The 17,098-nt window shown below is 46.6% G+C and overlaps 1 protein-coding gene across 2 annotated transcripts; it reads right to left on the bottom strand.

The window, feature by feature from the left end:
* Window positions 1-1,970: 1,970 nt before the first annotated feature.
* Window positions 1,971-3,153, bottom strand: LOC148874916 (RNA polymerase II elongation factor). 2 transcript variants are annotated; one of them, XM_088963871.1, is made up of 2 exons: window positions 2,205-3,153; window positions 1,971-2,109 (listed from the first exon to the last, which is right to left on the bottom strand). In XM_088963871.1, the coding sequence occupies exon 1, from the start codon at window positions 2,966-2,968 to the stop codon at window positions 2,306-2,308; it is 663 nt and encodes a 220-aa protein (XP_088819997.1). In that variant the 5' UTR covers window positions 2,969-3,153; the 3' UTR covers window positions 1,971-2,109; window positions 2,205-2,305. The 2 variants fall into 2 exon arrangements, with proteins under 2 accessions (XP_088819997.1, XP_088819998.1); XM_088963872.1 differs by having other exon boundaries at window positions 1,972-2,109; window positions 2,222-3,153.
* Between the last annotated feature and the right edge of the window lie 13,945 nt (window positions 3,154-17,098).

Below are 17,098 nucleotides of genomic sequence, written 5' to 3'. Positions count from 1 at the left end.
TTGATATATAAATAATATCATATATATAATAATATATTTAATATATATATAATCAGGGTCAAGGAGGGCAGAGACCTCATTCCCCATCCCTATTAATCCCAACCCCATCAAGTCATTACTATGCATTTTTATAATTTTATCCTCATTGTAACGTTAGTTTTAACAAAGTTAGACTTAATTGTATATTTCTGAAACTTTTAGGTACTAAAATGTCCCACTTGAAAGTTTAAGCTCTTAAGTGTCACTAACCTCAGAGTACAGGAACCCCATTTTTTATTCCCTCCAAGTCAATACGTACAATGTCAAAGTTTTGGTGGCGGAGACTTGGTGAGAAACCAGGTTAAGTGGGTTAATCTTTTGCAAAACAGGCATAGAGATCTCTCAAAAATCCACAATCCTCTTGGGCATCAACCATTAAAGCAAAATACTTCCCAAATACTATTTTCTTTAATCTCAAGCTTTGTGCTTTCTCTAGGGGATGGAGAAGTCTATTTGAAATGGTGATACGTTTGGTCTTTACCCATGGATTCCCACCCTTCTTCTCATGCTGAAGATACTTATTGCAAAGCCTCCTACGTGCCAATCTATTAAAGTCTAAGGATTTGTTAATTCCAAAGTTCAAGATCTTGTATATGCACCTTCTAAACGAGAACTTATGGAAGAGAACTGTGTAACATGGAAATGAAACCTACTCATGCTCTGTGAGTCTGATATTGGCAAGGAGCCTTTTGTTTGGATCTCTTGGGAGCAGTTACTGGAGCTAGAGCAGGTGCTCAGGTCGGAGCTTGCTGGCCACTCACACAAGGATTAACATCAATAGCCATCAACGTCAAGCCCCGGCTCCGTGCAAGTTTTGTCAGGATCAGGATCAATGGTGCATTTTATTGAGAATGAATATGTGGAGGTATTTCTTGTCTCTGAAGATTCTAACGGTCACACCAAGTCAACATTGTCTTCATATGGCTTTCCTGCTTAAATTCAACAAGAGTTGAAAGTGGTTCGGTGATGTGTGTTCAAGAATAATTGAAGTGCATTTTACACAAAATTTATTGACAACCAATGCACCAAGGCTGCCGCCAATGGGGCGACTGGGGAGGGAGACATTACACAGTAATTGAAGTGCATTTTACACAAAATTTATTGACAACCAATGCACCAAGGCTGCCGCCAATGGGGCGACTGGGGAGGGAGACATTACACAGTCTTACCCCCTGCACATACACAGAGGTGGTTCAGTATACTGTGTGTTCAAGAAGAGTTGAAGTGGTGTATTTTACACAAATTTTGTTGATATTTCAATGGAATCAGATTTGAATTGGGATATTATCAGTGTAAAAGGCCAGCCCAGTGCACAAGGTTGTTTTCAAGAATTGAATTGGGATACCACCACAGTGAATGAATTGGAATTCAGAGCTGTATTTTACATACCCGTCTGATATCTATTACTCATATTCTTATCAGATCAGGATTTGGACAACCCCTCTTCCGATTGCAGGGATCAACACAGAAGATAGATAGATAGATATGCATAGATATAGATAGATAGATAGATAGATAGATAGATAGATAGAGAGAGAGAGAGAGAGAGAGAGAGAGAGAGAGAGAGAGAGAGAGAGAGAGAGAGAGAGAGAGAGAGAGAGAGAGAGAGAGAGCAAAGGGAAAATGTAAATTTTTTTGCAGTTTCTATTGGGGAAAAAAAAAACAAAGCCAGCCTTAATGACTTTTCAAGTGTTCATACATATAGTACTTTCATATACTTGCAACATCCACAAATCCCTTTCTGCTGGGATTGAGATTCAAATTGGCGTTTAAATTTTTTGGCACTGTTATTAGCAACAAAAGAAAGAGAAAATGATAAATGGAAATAACATAACTCAGCAGTTTTATTTATGTGCATAAAAGTTGGAGCACAAGCAGTGTTCTCCCACCCTAGCGCTGGCTCTTCAACCATAATCTTCCTTTCTTCAGCAGGGCCAGAGTTTCAGTCCTTCCATTGACTGATAGAAATTTTGAAGAAGTAGTCCTTGACGGGGTTGTGGCTTGTGGGTGGCACAACACAATTACACGCCCAAGATCCATTCTTCGTCTACAGCAGATCAGCATCAGTTCCTAATCCCAAACAGTAAGAAGAAGTCTGAGCGGCTTTGAAAGAAAAGCTGTATTTCTGAACTGAACTAATTTCAAATATGTAATAGGTAAATCACCTTAGTCACTGCCATACCATAGATAGATCGATCCAACAGATCTTCAGCGACCCAATACCGCATTGAATTGAGTTGACGCCGAGATAGCAAGAAACCAACCATCAACCGCAGAGGATAAATTTGCAAACCGGGAACACCAACCCAGTAAAACAAACAAGACAGATAGTAACAACATTCTGTGAACACCAAGCATACGGCCTCCACTTAATTTCAACACTGGAGCTTTTCATCCTCTTTGCATTGTGCGGCTCTTTGGACAAATCGAAGCTAGCCCCTTTCATCCTTAGTTCCTGAATACACCTCGTAAGTGCTCGGTTGTCGCTCTTCTCCCTCTGCAACTGCCTCCAAACCTTCCAGTACCTGAAAAGCTTCACCTGAACCAAACATATCATAACAAGTGAAGTAAAAAGAGACAAGGAAGAGGGAAGCCACCATTGCCTACAAGTGTGGTCTTGGGTATTAATGGAAGAGGTGTAGAGAATGGTTAAGAAGAGCCCATGAAAGGCGAGAAAGAAACAACACAGTTGGAATATTTCGCGCTTGATGTTATCTAGTCGGATTTCTTTCCTGGCGATTCGCTTCCCGAAGAGGTCTTCCTCTCTTTGCCAGAGCTTGAGAAGCAACAAATGGCCGGGACTCCGGGAGATTTCCATTAATGGGTGGTGCTGCATTGCAGAGATGGTGATTATTGCAGAGAGGCTTTTCTGCTGATGCTCCTCGTCGACGGGAATTTCGATTACATGGGTATCTTTAGATTCTGCCATTACGAATTACTGAGAGAGAAAAAAAATGTAAAGCAGATAAAAAAAAAGAAAAAATCGTGAGTGAGTGAGTGAGTGAAAGTGTGCAAACTGTGCAGTGCTTTTGTGAATCTCTTGAGCAGAGAAATCGCTTGTTCTAGTGAGAAAGAGAGCTTGAATGCCAGTAGAATGTGAGATTGCGGTGATTGTTGGGCGAAGTGGAGGACGGCGAGAAAGATATTTGAATTGTTGGTAACGCCTGGGAGTCACAACGGTCATGTTTCTATTTTGTTGACGGAGTCGTCGCAGATACCCCTCCAACGGTCAAATTTGCGTTTCGTTGACCCAAGTATGAAACGCTTCTTCTGGGGTGATGCAACGGTCCACAAATGGAAGGGAAGGGGTAATGCAACGGTCGCAGATAGCCAGATACCCTCCAACGCTTTATGAAGGCCATAATGAATAAGCAACTCCCGGCCCCACATGTAAGGGAAACATTTTTGCCATCAGATTGGAATATGTTTAAAACCAGACTCAACCTACGGAGAACCATCATTCAATTAGGCCTATCGATCATAATTGAATCGGATTCCAACTTTATAATATGTATCTCAATTAATAGTTGGGATGGGATTTGGATTTGACTGCTTCCAATTAAAATTAAAATCTAGTATTTATTGATTTTAATATATAAAATTTATAATCATATTTAAAATTATATAATATACATATATAATTTAATAGTTATATACACATTAATTTATTATATATAAAGTTGAAAAGTAATTAACTATTTAATATATATATATATATATAAATATTTTAATTTTAAACAATTAAAGTGTAATCGATTAAATCCAAATCCAATCAAGTCCATTGGATTCGAATGCGTATCTAACGCCATCAAATCTTTAATCAGATTCAGATACAAATTTTCAATAATCTGCTTCGCCATAGAGCGTGCCCGACAACACCCCACAACCCATCCCCTCTGTGCACGGAGAACATCTACCATGCTTGTCATGGGGAGATATTCCCAATGCACGGAGGGTTGGGCTACCAAATGTTTTTTATTGTGGGTATATGGTGTTCCGAGACATTAAAATTTCAATGCATAAATTATTATTAAAATATTTCAATATATAAATTATTATTAAAATATTTCAAATAATTGTTTAATGAATGTAACTTTTGGAATACAAGACTCTCAGCTCGGCTAGCTTTTGAGCTTTTTCGGGACCCAAAACGTCCATCCATCTGGATTTTGAAATTTGAACAACCATGGATAATCGGTAGTCCTGCCTACATGAATATATAGAAGCTTTTTCATCATTGAGGATTGGTGTCCAATGGATGTACATGCTATATGAAACAGTAATAGACAATGGGATATGGGTTAAGATATTTCAATCGAATGTGAAAAAGGGCTCCCAGGATGAGAGTCACCTGTTTAATTAAATCGCCTTCTCTGCCAGTTACAAAGGTTCCAGTATCACAGAAAGATACATCTTTTGAAGTTGGGTGCTTCATGGATAGGGTGGTGTTTGGTTTCATTGCCTTTTTCTGAGAAAACAACATTACATCAGCAATCAATTTCATCGCTTGAACCTGCTATTTGTTTAGAGAAAGAATGGCAAAAAAATGCATTGCATCGATTCATCACTCTTATTCTGAAATCGGATAATCTTGAAGAGGTTAATAACTTTACCCCCATTAGCTTTGTAATGTCATCTCAAAAATCCTTGTGAAAAGGATTAAGACTTTTTTTTTGGATGATATCATCTCTCCCTATCTGAGTGATTTTGTTCTAAATAGGCATATTTCAGACAATATTCTCATTGCTCATGAGATGATTCATAAAAGGTAAAACAAGAATCATGGCTTGCAAAATTGATATAAAGAAGGCTTATAATAGGTTGGAATGGGACTTTATTGAAAAAGTCTTAAACAAGTTTGGTTTTCATAATAAATGGATAAATTGGGTTATAGAATGCATAAAATTTGCTTTCTTTTAGATTCTTATTAATGGTTCTCCCTCTAATGATGTGAAAGCGAGCAGGGTAATCAGGCAAGGGGACCTTCTATACCCCTACATCTTTGTGCTGAAGCCCTCACTAGTATTTTGGAGAAAGAAGCCACCAATGGGGATAAACTTGTTGGTTGTAAGGCATCAAGAGACAGCCCCACCATCCCTATTATGTAGTTTGCTAATGATTGCAAATATCCTTAGATAGTTTCGCTTTGGCTTCTGGTCAGCTTCCAAAGTACTCGACCAAAATTCTTAAAATTCCTCTGGAGAATATATATAGAAGTCATTTGGGTGCTACTGTTATTAATGGGAGAGTTTCGAAAGAGGTATTTAAATCTCTTAGCGAGAAAATGGCTAATAAACTTGCCAGTTGGAAGAGAAATACTCTTTCTCTTGTTGGCAAGACTTAGATCAATTCTGTTACCTCCATGATCCCCCAATTTATAATGCAATCCTTCAAAATTCCAAATAATGTCATTAGTGAGTTGAAAAAAGCCCAAAGGGATTTTATTTGGTCTAATTCTAGAAGTCAAAATCCTATTTATCTTGTTAATTATAAGAGAATGTACACAACCAAGAAAATAGGGGGCTTAGGATTAAAAAACCTGAAATAGGTTAACAAGGCCCATATTGCTAAACTAGGGTGGAAGATTATTATAAACAAGGAGAATTTATGGGTTAAGGTGGTCAAATCCAAGTATTTAAATAATTTACACTTTATGGAAGTGGAGCCTAAGAATGGTATCTCTTGGGCTTGGAGAGGTGTTCTTGCCTCTAGAGATTTTCTCATGAGAAGTATTAGTTGGAAGATAGGTAAAGGAAACAGTGTCAATTTCTAGAGGGATACTTGGGTTGCTAATTCCCTTTTCCTTGAGATTGTGAATTCAGAGGTTGTATCAAATTTGGATTTTTGTGTAACCAATATTATTGATCATGATAGAAAGATTTGGGAGGACCTTATTTGGACTCTTGTTCATGATAGGGTTTGGCCTTGCATCAAATCAATCTAGGTTCCCTCTAATTTATCTAAGGATAGAATAGATTTATCTAAGGATAGAATAGTTTGGAGGCTCACATTGGATGGCAATTTTTTTTTTTTTTTTTAAATTGGCCTATTGTAGCTAGAATAGTGAAAGTGGTTTTTTTTGCTAGTTGTCAAATATCTTTCTAGAATCTTAAAATTTCTCCAAAAATTAAAGTATTCATATTCCTTCTTGTTCAATAACAGGCTCCCAACTTAAAATAAGCTCATTTCTAGAGGCATAAATATGAATCCGAAATGTGAATTCTACAATGAAAATGAAACTTCTAATCACTTGTGATGGAATGCAATCTGGCCGGTCTTAACTGTCAACGATTCTGCCTCTGATTGGAGCAACGGGGATCCTGAAACGAAGAAGATGAGGGAACTCCGGGGGGAACCTGGCGAGATAACTCCGAATCTCAAGTTAGTATTTTCTCAAAGGCAAAGTAAAGACCAGATGGCGCAAAGTTCACATACCTTGTTGTTGGGGGTAGGGGCCTTTTATAACCACTTCGCGCACTCACTCCAAGCTCTCTGTCAGGCTGGGTATGATTATCTCTGTTTCTGCCAGTTCGAGTGTCATCCTTTCTGCTAGGACAGAACCGCCACTACTCCTTGTCGGAGCCGTCTCTGTAACTGGGGATGGCGGTGTCAGGTGGCCATTTGAAGTGTGGCTGTCAAGCGTCAGATCCCAAGTCAGTCAGGTGCACTGCCCCTGGGTACAAACTTCCTTGGTGTCAGGCGTGGTACGGTTTGGCATCCTGGAGGTGAAGTCTTGGAGTGGTGAGTGAGGTGAAGTCTTGAGTTCGAAGGTATGTCTTGTACTGCCATAGTGCAGGCCAGCTTGGCGAGGTGAGTCCTGAGCTGCTACAAGGCAGGCCAGTTCGGCGAGGTGAGTCCCGAATTGCTACAAGGCAGGCCAGTTCGGTGAGGTGTGTCCCAAACTGCTATAAGGTAGGCTAGTTCGGTGGGGTGTGCCCCGAACTACTACAAGGCAGGCCAGTTTGGCGAGGTGTGTCCCGAGCTGCTACAAGGCAGGCCAGTTCGGGTTTCTGTCCCTTGAGTGGCTTGGGGCCTAAGGGAGAGTTTGGGCTCCTAGTAGGGAGTTCAAATTGCTGGTAGGGGAGTTTGGTCCGCTGCTAGTTCCTCCCCTTAGTGTTCGCGCCTTAGGCGTACTTTTGTGCCGATTTGTCGCCTTTGCCACGTGCCGCGTAACTATGTGGTCGGGCAAAATCTTCCTTCATCAATTGCCCCCACTCCTCGCGCCAAGGGTCTTGCCCCAGCATGGGGAGTTTGCGAGGTGGTAGGTAGATTTGTCCCGTTCTTCGAATCTTGATAGTGCGAGGTGCTTTGTTAGAGTTCTTTGATTTTCTGGAGTGTCCAAATACTGACAAACGTGGCGGCGTGCGCTCATTTCAAATTTCAAAAAGTGCGCCACTGGGAGACGTGACAGCGGGTCTTTTGATTTTTGAAAAAAGCGTGCCCCTACCGTTTGAAAGGTGAGGAGATGTGCACTGGCAATTGTCAATTACAGAAAGACATGCGTTGGCAATTGAGTTATAGAAAGACGTGCGCTGGCAATTATCAGTTACAGAAAGATGTGCGTCGGTGCACCGCCAGTTTTAGAAAGACGTGCGCCGACACCGTCAGTTTCAAAAATACGTGCGCCAATCACATCTCGACCTTAGGGGACGTGCGGTCAGCGCAAATGCGGGCCGTCGGATTGGCTCTGATCTGCACTGTTGGTTCTCGGTTACTGTGGCTATAAATAGTAGGGGACCCCTGTCGATTTGTCACTTCTGTGATTTGCTTCTTGAGCTCGCGTCCAACTTTTCAGCTCGCGTCCAGGCTTTTCATTTCGCGTCTAGGCTTGTTATTTCGCCTTCAAGGTTTTTGGCTTGTTCCAGTTTCCGGGGCCTTCAAAATTTTCTTCCGGTGAGTACTTTCCTGAATCCATCCTTTCTCCTCGATGTCTAGCTATGATAGCTCAGACGATTCTTCAAGTAGAACTGATGTAGGTTCTACGAACCGAATCGTATCCCTCGATTGCCTTAGTGATCTTGAGGTGGAACTTGAGGATGACCTCGAACCCGTAGGCCGAGCCACTTCGGGCAATTTGACGTCTACCTCTCGTCGAGGTCGGATGCTAGATAGGTTTGGTCCTTCGACCATGACGCTCGAGGGGCTCCAATCTCTACTTATTTCTTACAATCTGCCTGGGGGGTACACCTATTTCATACCTTCGGGTAGCTTTCCTTGGGAACACGGTCCTGATGAAATCGTGATTTTTCGGGAGCATCTCGCTGCGGGGCTGCGATTGCCTTTCCACCCCCTTCTCGTCGAGGTCATAAACCACTTCGGCGTTACCGTTGGCCAGCTTCATCCGAACTCTATTCGGAACCTAGTGGGGACAGTCTCCCTTTTTTGTGAACAAAACTTCCCTTTAGACTTGGAGATATTCTCCTCCATTTTAATGCTCAAGAAACAAGCGGGTTCTCTTCCCGGGGGTAGGCGGGCGTATTACCTGTCTCCTCGCTCGGGTTTTGAGCTTCTGCACGAACTTCCCAACATAGTCCCGACGTGGAAGCGAGACTACTTCGGGATACGAAGTGCACAGGGGTGGCCTTTTCAGACCGGGTGGGGGGAGGCCACTCCTGACTTTGGTGTCACTCTCGATAAAGAGACAGTGAAGGGCCTTCGGCAATGGGCACGATAGGGGTTAAAGTGCCATCAGTACCTAACGGAGGCCAAGCTTATTGCGGTCGGCCTGAGTTCGGGTAGGTTCCTTGCTCGCTTTGTTCCTTCATTTTTCTGATGCCGAACTCTTTTCTGCAGGTGTGATGGACTCAGAGAGGACTCGTGGGGGGTGTCTGTTCCAAGGCATGAAGAGGAGGAAGCGGGTCACCAAGCGAACTTGTACCGAGCTGCCCCAGGATGAGGAGCCTCAAGTTCCAAGCCACATGCTGGAGGATCTGCACAGGGAGCCCGAGGTGGCTCCTCCGATGTAGGAAGCAGCTGGGGCCCCTTACGCTGAGACCACTCCCACGGGTACTCCCGCCTACTCTAGTGCTCCTACTTACTCTAGGTTCGCTCATACGCGGGTTGGGCCCTCGGGCTCGGGAGCTCAAGGGGAGTTCAGGAGCGTGTTGTCGCCGAACTATGCTCTTCAGAAGAGTAGGGAGGCCACTTTCCCCGAGGAGATCGCGGTGTGGACCAATCTTCCCTTGAATCAGGTCTCCTGCCGTGCCGTAACTCATGCTATGGTGGTAAGTCGCATTTCATCTGCCTTCTTTGTTTTCTATCCTTCTTGCTGTTGTCGCTCGCTTGTTTCTTTTGGTAGGTGAACTCTTCTATTCACGCCTTAAAGGCCCAGGTGGAGAGGAGCTCGCGACAAGCGCGAGCTGCTGAGGCGGCCGCTCATGCTACCGAAGAGGCTGCTCGTGTTGCTATGGCCAGGCAGGCGATGTCTCAGCGGGATGCAGAGGCCATGGGGGTAGTCATGAGGCATATGGTGAACCTGAGGTTGGACATGCAGCATCATGTCGAATATCTTTAGGAGGACATCAGGGAGAAAATGCAGATCCTTTCCCAAGGTATTGAAGATGCCAAGAAGAAGGTCGTTGAGGACTACATTGCCTCGCCACATTTTGACGACCTGATGGTGGATTCTTACAGAAGGAGATTCAAACTGAGCCGATGGATGATCCGGAACATGTATCCCGACCTTGACGTTAGTGCCATATCCACTTCGCGTATAACTCAGGAGATGGCAAATGCTGCTGGTGGCGAGCCAGATTCTGAGGGCGAGGCAGGGCCTTCGGGTGTCGTTGAAGTGCCTTCTGATGGGGAAGAAGTAGCTCTGGGCTTGTAAATATTTTTTTTGTACTCTTCTTTTTCTTGCAATGGAATAGACAATCTTTTTGGTTAAGTGTTGTTCTTTTTTCCAAACTGATATTTCGTCGAATTGATAATATGCCTGATTTGTTTCTTGCTCGGGTTATTGTACTCGCGCGACCTGTTTCGGTGTTTAATACTTAGTCTCTGCTTCGCTTTATTCTTTTGATTGATATTTTTTCGAACTAATAATATGCCCGACTTTTCTTTGCTCGCTTATGCCGAGGTTCCTCTTGTTGGCTCGGCATCTTGGCCCTAAGGCTCTTGTAGCGATTTCGTCCACTTCGCTTGGCGGTTTATAGGTAGTATCGCCTTAAGTTAACAATGTTCCACGCTCGGGGTACTTGTTTGCCTTCTAAGGTTTCGAGGTCGTATGCCCCCCCCCAAGCGCTCTCTTTACTTTATAGGGCCCTTCCCAATTTGGTCCAAGTTTGCCCACGTTGGGTTTGGGCACCATAATCTTACGGAGAACCAGGTCGCCGACTCGGAAGCTTCGCTGCTTTACTCTGGCGTTGTAGTACCGAGCTACCTACTACTAGTAGGCCGTTGTCCGGATGTGCACGAGGTCTCTTACCTCGTCTAGTAGGTCAAGGTTGGTACGTAACTCATCTCCGTTCGTCTGATCGTCAAATGTTTCTAGTCGCAGTGTAGGTACTTCGGTTTCCGCCGGGATTACTGCTTCAGTGCCGTAGGTGAGGTTGAAGGGGGTCTCTCCCGTGGCGGTTTTTTCTGTAGTTTGGCGAGCCCATAAAACACTTGGTAGCTCTTCCGCCCATAACCCCTTAGCTCGATCTAGACATGCTTTCAGTCCGTGCAGGATGGCTCTATTCATTACTTCTGTCTGACCGTTTGCCTGCGGGTGCGCGACCGATGTGAAGTTTTGCCGAATCCCCATACTCTGGCACCATTCTTGGAACTTGATATCCTCGAACTACTTGCCGTTGTCGGAGATCAGTACCCGAGGTAACCCGAAGCGACATACTATGTTCTTGCAAATGAAGTTCTGTATGTTTCGGGCCGTAACTGTTGCCAGAGGTTCGGCTTCTATCCACTTTGTGAAGTAATCTACTGCCACCACTAGGAACTTTCTCCACCTGTTGCTGGCGGGAATTGCCCCAGGAGGTTGATGCCCCATTGTGTAAAGGGTCATGGGCTGGCGAGGTATTTGAGGTCGGAAGCGGGCTGATGGTGGATATTGCCGTGCTTCTGACACCTGTCGCATTTTCTGACGAGCTCGACGGCTTCTGCCTTCATCGTTGGCCAATAGTATCCTTGTTGAAGTTCTTTTTGGGCGAGTGCTCTATCCCCCAGGTGTCCGCCGCACAGACCTTCATGAGTGTCGCGGAGTACAAGCTCAGCTTCGGCAGGTCGCAAGCAACGCAAGTAGGGGAGCGTGTAGGACCGTCGGTACAACCGTTCATCTATTATGACGTATTTGGCTGCCTGGCGCTACACCCTCTTGGTTGCATTGCGGTCTACAGGGAGGGTTCCATCTAGCAAGAAGCTCGCGAGTGGGTCAATCCAGCTCGGCTCTGCTTCAAGGATGGGAGCAACCTCTTCTGCCCCACCGAGAATGCTAGGCCGAGGTAAGTCCTCTATGTACACGGTTCTCATGGTGTTGTGACTCGTGCTGGCTAACCGGGACAGAGCATCGGCCTTAGTGTTCTCTGACCTCAGGATTTGCCTGATGAAGGGCGATTGGAAGTTGAGCAAGGCCTCCTTTACTTTCGCTAAGTATGCGATCATGGAGAGCTCGCGTGCTTCATACTCGCCCGTAACCTGGTTGACCATGAGCTGGGAATCGCTGCAGACGACAATGTGCTTTGCTTTTACCTTTCGTGTTAGGTTCAACCCGGCTATCAGTGTTTTGTACTCTGCCTCGTTGTTGGATGCCGCGAACTCAAACCGTAGTGCGTATTCCAATTTTGTGCCACCCGGGCCGCATAAGACTATTCCAGCCCCGTTGCCCTACTGGTTTGAGGAGTCATCTACGTGAAGGATCCATGGCTCCTAATCCCAGTTCGCACTTGGCCTGACTAGGAGAGATGCCACACTGGCTGCTAATTCACGGGGTTCAGACTCTATCAGCTTGGGAGCTCCGGGTTCACCCAAACTAGGGATCTCGAGCTCAACCTGCTCAGGGACTTCGAGGCTGAATGTGCACTCGACGATAAAATCCGCAAAGGCTTGGGCCTTAATGGCAGTCCATGGTTTGTACTGGAGGTCGTACTCGCTAAGCTCGATGGCCCACTTCATCAGCCGACCGGAAACCTCAGGCTTGAGCAAGACTTGTCTTAGAGGTTTGTCAGTCAAGACGATGATGGTGTGAGCCTGGAAATACGGGCGGAGTTTTCAAGCTGAAATTACCCATGCATACGCTATTTTTTCTATCTGCGGGTATCTCGTCTCTACTCCCTGTAGAATTTTACTAACATAATAGATGGGCCGCTGGGCCCGATCTACTTCCTTTACTAGTACCGAACTGACCACCTCGTTGCTCGCCGAGAGGTACAGTTCTAAGACCTTGCCCTCCTCGGGTCTGGCTAAGGCTGGTAGAGTTGCGAGGTAGGTTTTTAGCTCGTCGAACGTGGGCTAGCAATCTCGGGTCCATTCAAACCCTTTGCCTTTGATTGCCTTAAAGAAAGTCTGGCAGCGGTCTGCTAATTTGGACATGAAGCGGCTTAGAGCGGCTATGCGGCCATTTAGCTTCTTAACCACTTTTACTTTTCGGGGTGGTCTCATATCTAAGATGGCCTTTATTTTGTCTGGGTTGGCCTCAATACCGCGCCGGTTGACAATGTACCCTAGGAATTTACCCGAGGTGACACCGAAGACACACTTGTTTGGGTTTAGTCTCATTCTATATTGACGCAAAATTTGGAAGACAGAATTTAAGTCTTTTATTAATTCCTGTGAAAACTGTGTTTTGACGACCATGTTGTCTACATAACATTCTATTTTCGTGCCAACTAAGGGCCAAAAAAGCTTATTTACAAGTCTTTGGAAGGTCGCCCCAGCATTCTTTAGTCCGAAGGGCATGACCTTGTAACAGTACAGGCCGAACTCGGTTATGAAGCTGGTTTTTTCCTGGTCGGACTGGTCCATCTTGATTTGGTTGTAGCGTGAGTAGGCATCCAGGAAGCTTAGCAGCTCATGTCCCAAGGTCACATCCACTAGGCGGTCAATTCGGGGCAGAGGGAAGCAGTCTTTTGGGTAAGCTCGGTTTAGGTCGGTGTAGTCGACGCACATGTGCCACTTGCCGTTTGTTTTTTTCACCAGCACTGGGTTGGCTACCCAGCTCGGGTAATGAACTTCCCTTATGAAGTCCGCTGCGAGGAGCTTTTCGACTTCTTCGTCGACCGCCCTCCAGCACTCCGGGGCTAAGTTGCGTTTCTTCTGTCTAATGGGTCTGACTACAGGGTTAGTGTTGAGTTTGTGAGTTATAAGGCCAGGGTCAATACCGGGCATATCTGTCACGGACCATGCAAAAATATCTAAATTTTGAAGTAAGAAACTCACTAGTTCAGTTCGTAGAGGCTCCTTGACAGAAGCACCGATCTATAGCGTTCACGCCGGATCTGTAGCCGAGGTCAGGACCGCGACTGTTTCCTCAGTGGGCGAAGCTCGTTCCTCACCCTACTCCGTAGGCCGCTCCAGTTTGAGGTCATCGGCTGCCTTGGTTTTTCCCTTTAGGGCAACAACATAGCATTTGCGGGACTCAAGCTGGTCGTCCCGCGCTACCCCCACATCAAAGTCCGTGGGGAGCTTCATTGCCAGATAGTAGGTGGAGACCATTGCCCGTAGAATATGCGTAATTGGCCGCCCTATTATGGCGTTGTATGGGGAGGGGGTCACGACCACCAGGAAATCGTGGTTGAGCCTTACCGCGCAAGGCCATGTGTCGACTTCCACAGGTACTGTTATCTTCCCTAGGGGCCTGATTTCCTCTCTACTGAAGCCCACCAGAGGAGTGTGCACGGGCTTCAACTCGCTTCTCTGCAACTGTAGTTGGTCGAACGCCGATTTGAAGAGGATATCTGCCGAACTGCCTGAGTCCACAAGTACGCACCAAACTTTGAAGTTGCTGATCCTTAGCTTTATGACGAGCGCATCATCGTGGGGATAGTGAACACCTCGCGTGTCGTCTTCTGTGAAAAAGACCGGTTCTTCCGTCTTCGGCCTCTTTGGAGGGTTTTGCTCCTCTCGGGCCACCTCGCGAACTGATGTCCGTGCTGCTGCCGAAGTGCAACCTGCTACTACCGAACTGATGTACGTGCTCCCCTTGCCGACCTGCTTTATTATTATTGTCATTATGTACAAAATTTCTCAAGTATCCACGATGAATGAGTCCCTCTATCTCGTCCCGGAGATTGTTACATTGTTCGGTACTATGACCGTGATCTTTATGAAAACTACAATATAGATTTTTATTTCTCTCGTTTGGATTACTCTTTAGGCAAGGTGGCCACTTTATGTAGGGGGCGTCCTTGATCGTCATCAAGATCTCGGTCCGCCTTGTGTTCAACGGCGTGTAATCCGTCCGAACTGCTAAGGGAGCTCGGGACGACTGGCTTGGCTTTGCCTCTCGGGCCTGGCTTCTTCTGTCGCCTGGGTTGGAGGGCTCGCCTTCTCTTTTTCTTTTCTCGACTCCGCCTTTGGTTCTTTGGGTGATTTCTTCCTCTATTCTCATGAACTTGTCCGCGAGCTTGAGGAAATTGGCCACGGTTGATGGCTGACTGGCCACCATGTGCCATTTGAATTCTTTGTGCGTTACCCCTCTTTTGGCCGCTGTGAGCTGTACTGTAGGGTCTAATCGTGGTATCTGCAAGCATGCTTCATTGAGCCGCTTGATGTAACTCCGGGTGGATTCTCCTTCCCTCTGGATTACCCCGAAGATGCTTTCCTCGATTCGGGGGCACCGCTTGCTGGTAACAAAGTGTGCGGTGAAGATCTGCACGAACTGGGCCCAACTTCTTATTGACCTGGAAGCTAGGTTCCGGTACCAGGTGCGGGCCACCCCCTAAAGGTGGTGGTGAAGGCCATGCACATGCACGACTCACTGGCCCTAGCGAGGTGCATTTGTGACTGGAATGCATCGACGTGGTCGTTGGGGTCAAAGGACCCATCATACTTGTCTAGAGATGGAAGTTTGAAGTCTCTAGGCATGGGGACTGTCAGAAGTTCTGATGAAAGGAGGGAAGGAACTGAGAGAATTGGGACGGTTTTTACCTCGTCCGAGCTCGTCTCCTCCTTGTCGGGTGGAGAATTAGGACACGGGTGGCAGTTCGACGACTTCGCCGGTGCCTTCTTTGAGCGGGCCTGGTGCTGGCGCTGTTGGCCTCTGTGTTGCCGAGCTCGATGTACCCCGAACGTTGGCCTGCTGCTAGGGCGCTGAACCAGATATCCGTGAGTGGGAACTTGGGCTTGGAGCACCGAGGTGACTTTGTGTGCGAGGTTCCTGACCCACCTGCGAGCTGCGAGGCGGGGGTGATTTTTCTTTGCTTTCGGCCTGGGGATGAGGCCTGGCTATTAGGGGGGTTCTGGGGTTGGGAAGCTTCTCCTCGGTGAGGTCATCCACCTTGAGGGGAGGCCTTAACCGACTTTGAAACAGGGTGCCGGGGGGGAGCAGTGACTAGTTTAGGGGTAGCTGAGGGAACTGCTGCTGATAATGGTGCAGGGAGAGGTGGTGCAGTACCTGGTGTTGTTGGAGTTGGTGCTGCTGGAATTGTTGCATTTGGGCTTGCATTGCCCACATGCATTGCATTAGGTCGTCCAACTGGTTCTGGCGGATTGCCAATGGGACAGCAGTTGGTTCAACGAAGTTTATTTCAATAGGGAGTTGAAGAGGGATGTTCAACGAAGGAGGGTTCAGGGGCACCACTGCTTGTGGCACATTCAAACTGGGGATCCCATCCACTGAAAGAGGGATGGTGAACTGCCCAACGCACACCATGGGAACTTGGAGTTGCTCTCCGGTGGTGGCCGTTTCTGTTCCATGTCCGGCATTGTTGGAGGAGGCCATGGGTGTTGGAGTTTTTGAAAGAATGGTAGGTAAGAGAGGTAAGAGAGATTTAGAGGGAGGCTTTTAGAAGCGTTCCCACAGACGGCGCCAATTGATGGAGCGTAATCCGACCGGTCTTAGCTGTCAACAATTCTGCCTCTGACTGGAGCAACGGGGATCCTGAAACGGAGAAGATGAGGGAACTCCAAAGGGAACCCGACGAGATAACTCCGAAGCTCACGTTAGTATTTTCTCAAAGGCAAAGTAAAGACCTGATGGCGCAAAGTTCACATACCTTGTTGTTGGGGATAGGGGGCCTTTTATAACCACTTCGCGCACTCACTCCGAGGCCTCTGTCAGGTCGGGTATGATTATCTCTGTTTTTGTCAATTCGGGTGTCATCCTTTCTGCTAGGACAGAACCGCCACTGCTCCTTGTCGGAGCCGTCTCTGTAACTGGGGATGGCAGTGTCAGGTGGCGGTGACAGGTGGCCGTTTGAAGTGCGACCGTCAAGCGTCAGATCCTAAGTCAGTCAAGTGCGCTGCCCCTGGGTACGAACTTCCTTGGTGTTAAGTGTGGTACGGTTTGGCGTCTTGGAGGCGAAGTCTTGGAGTGGTGAGTGAGGTGAAGTCTTGAGTTCGGAGGTATGTCCTGTACTGCTATAGTGCAAGCCAGCTTGGTGAGGTGAGTCCCGAGCTGCTACAAGGCAGGCCAGTTCGGCGAGGTGAGTCTCGAACTGCTACAAGGCAGGCCAATTTGGTGAGGTGTGTCCCGAACCGCTATAAGTCTGGCCAGTTCGGCGGAATGTGTCCCGAATTGCTACAAGGCAGGCCAGTTCGGCGAGGTGTGTCCCGAACTGCTACAAGCCAGGCCAGTTCGACGAGGTGTGTTCCGAGCTGCTACAAGGCAGGCCAGTTCGAGTTTCTGTCCCTTGAGTGGCTTGGGGCCTAAGGGAGAGTTTGGGCTCCTAGTAGGGAGTTCGAACTGCTGGTAGGGGAGTTCGTTCCGCTGCTAGTTCCTCCCCTTAGTGCTAGCGCCTTAGGCGTACTTTTGTGTCGATCTGTCATCTTTGTCACGTGTCACGTAACTATGAGGTCGGGCCAAATCTTCCTTCATCAACTTGTTTATTTTGTGCCCTTATACTAAACGAATTTGGTTGTGGGTGGGTTCCTTGTTGCTGACCCCAAGTTCTAATGATAATTTGAT

The sequence above is a fragment of the Nelumbo lutea genome, chromosome 1 (assembly GCF_056320005.1).
Source record: "Nelumbo lutea isolate HS-2025 chromosome 1, American lotus-T2T, whole genome shotgun sequence".
NCBI lineage: Eukaryota > Viridiplantae > Streptophyta > Magnoliopsida > Proteales > Nelumbonaceae > Nelumbo > Nelumbo lutea.
The sequence above is the reverse complement of the archived record's forward strand: the minus strand, read 5'-3'. Positions and strand labels throughout refer to the sequence as shown.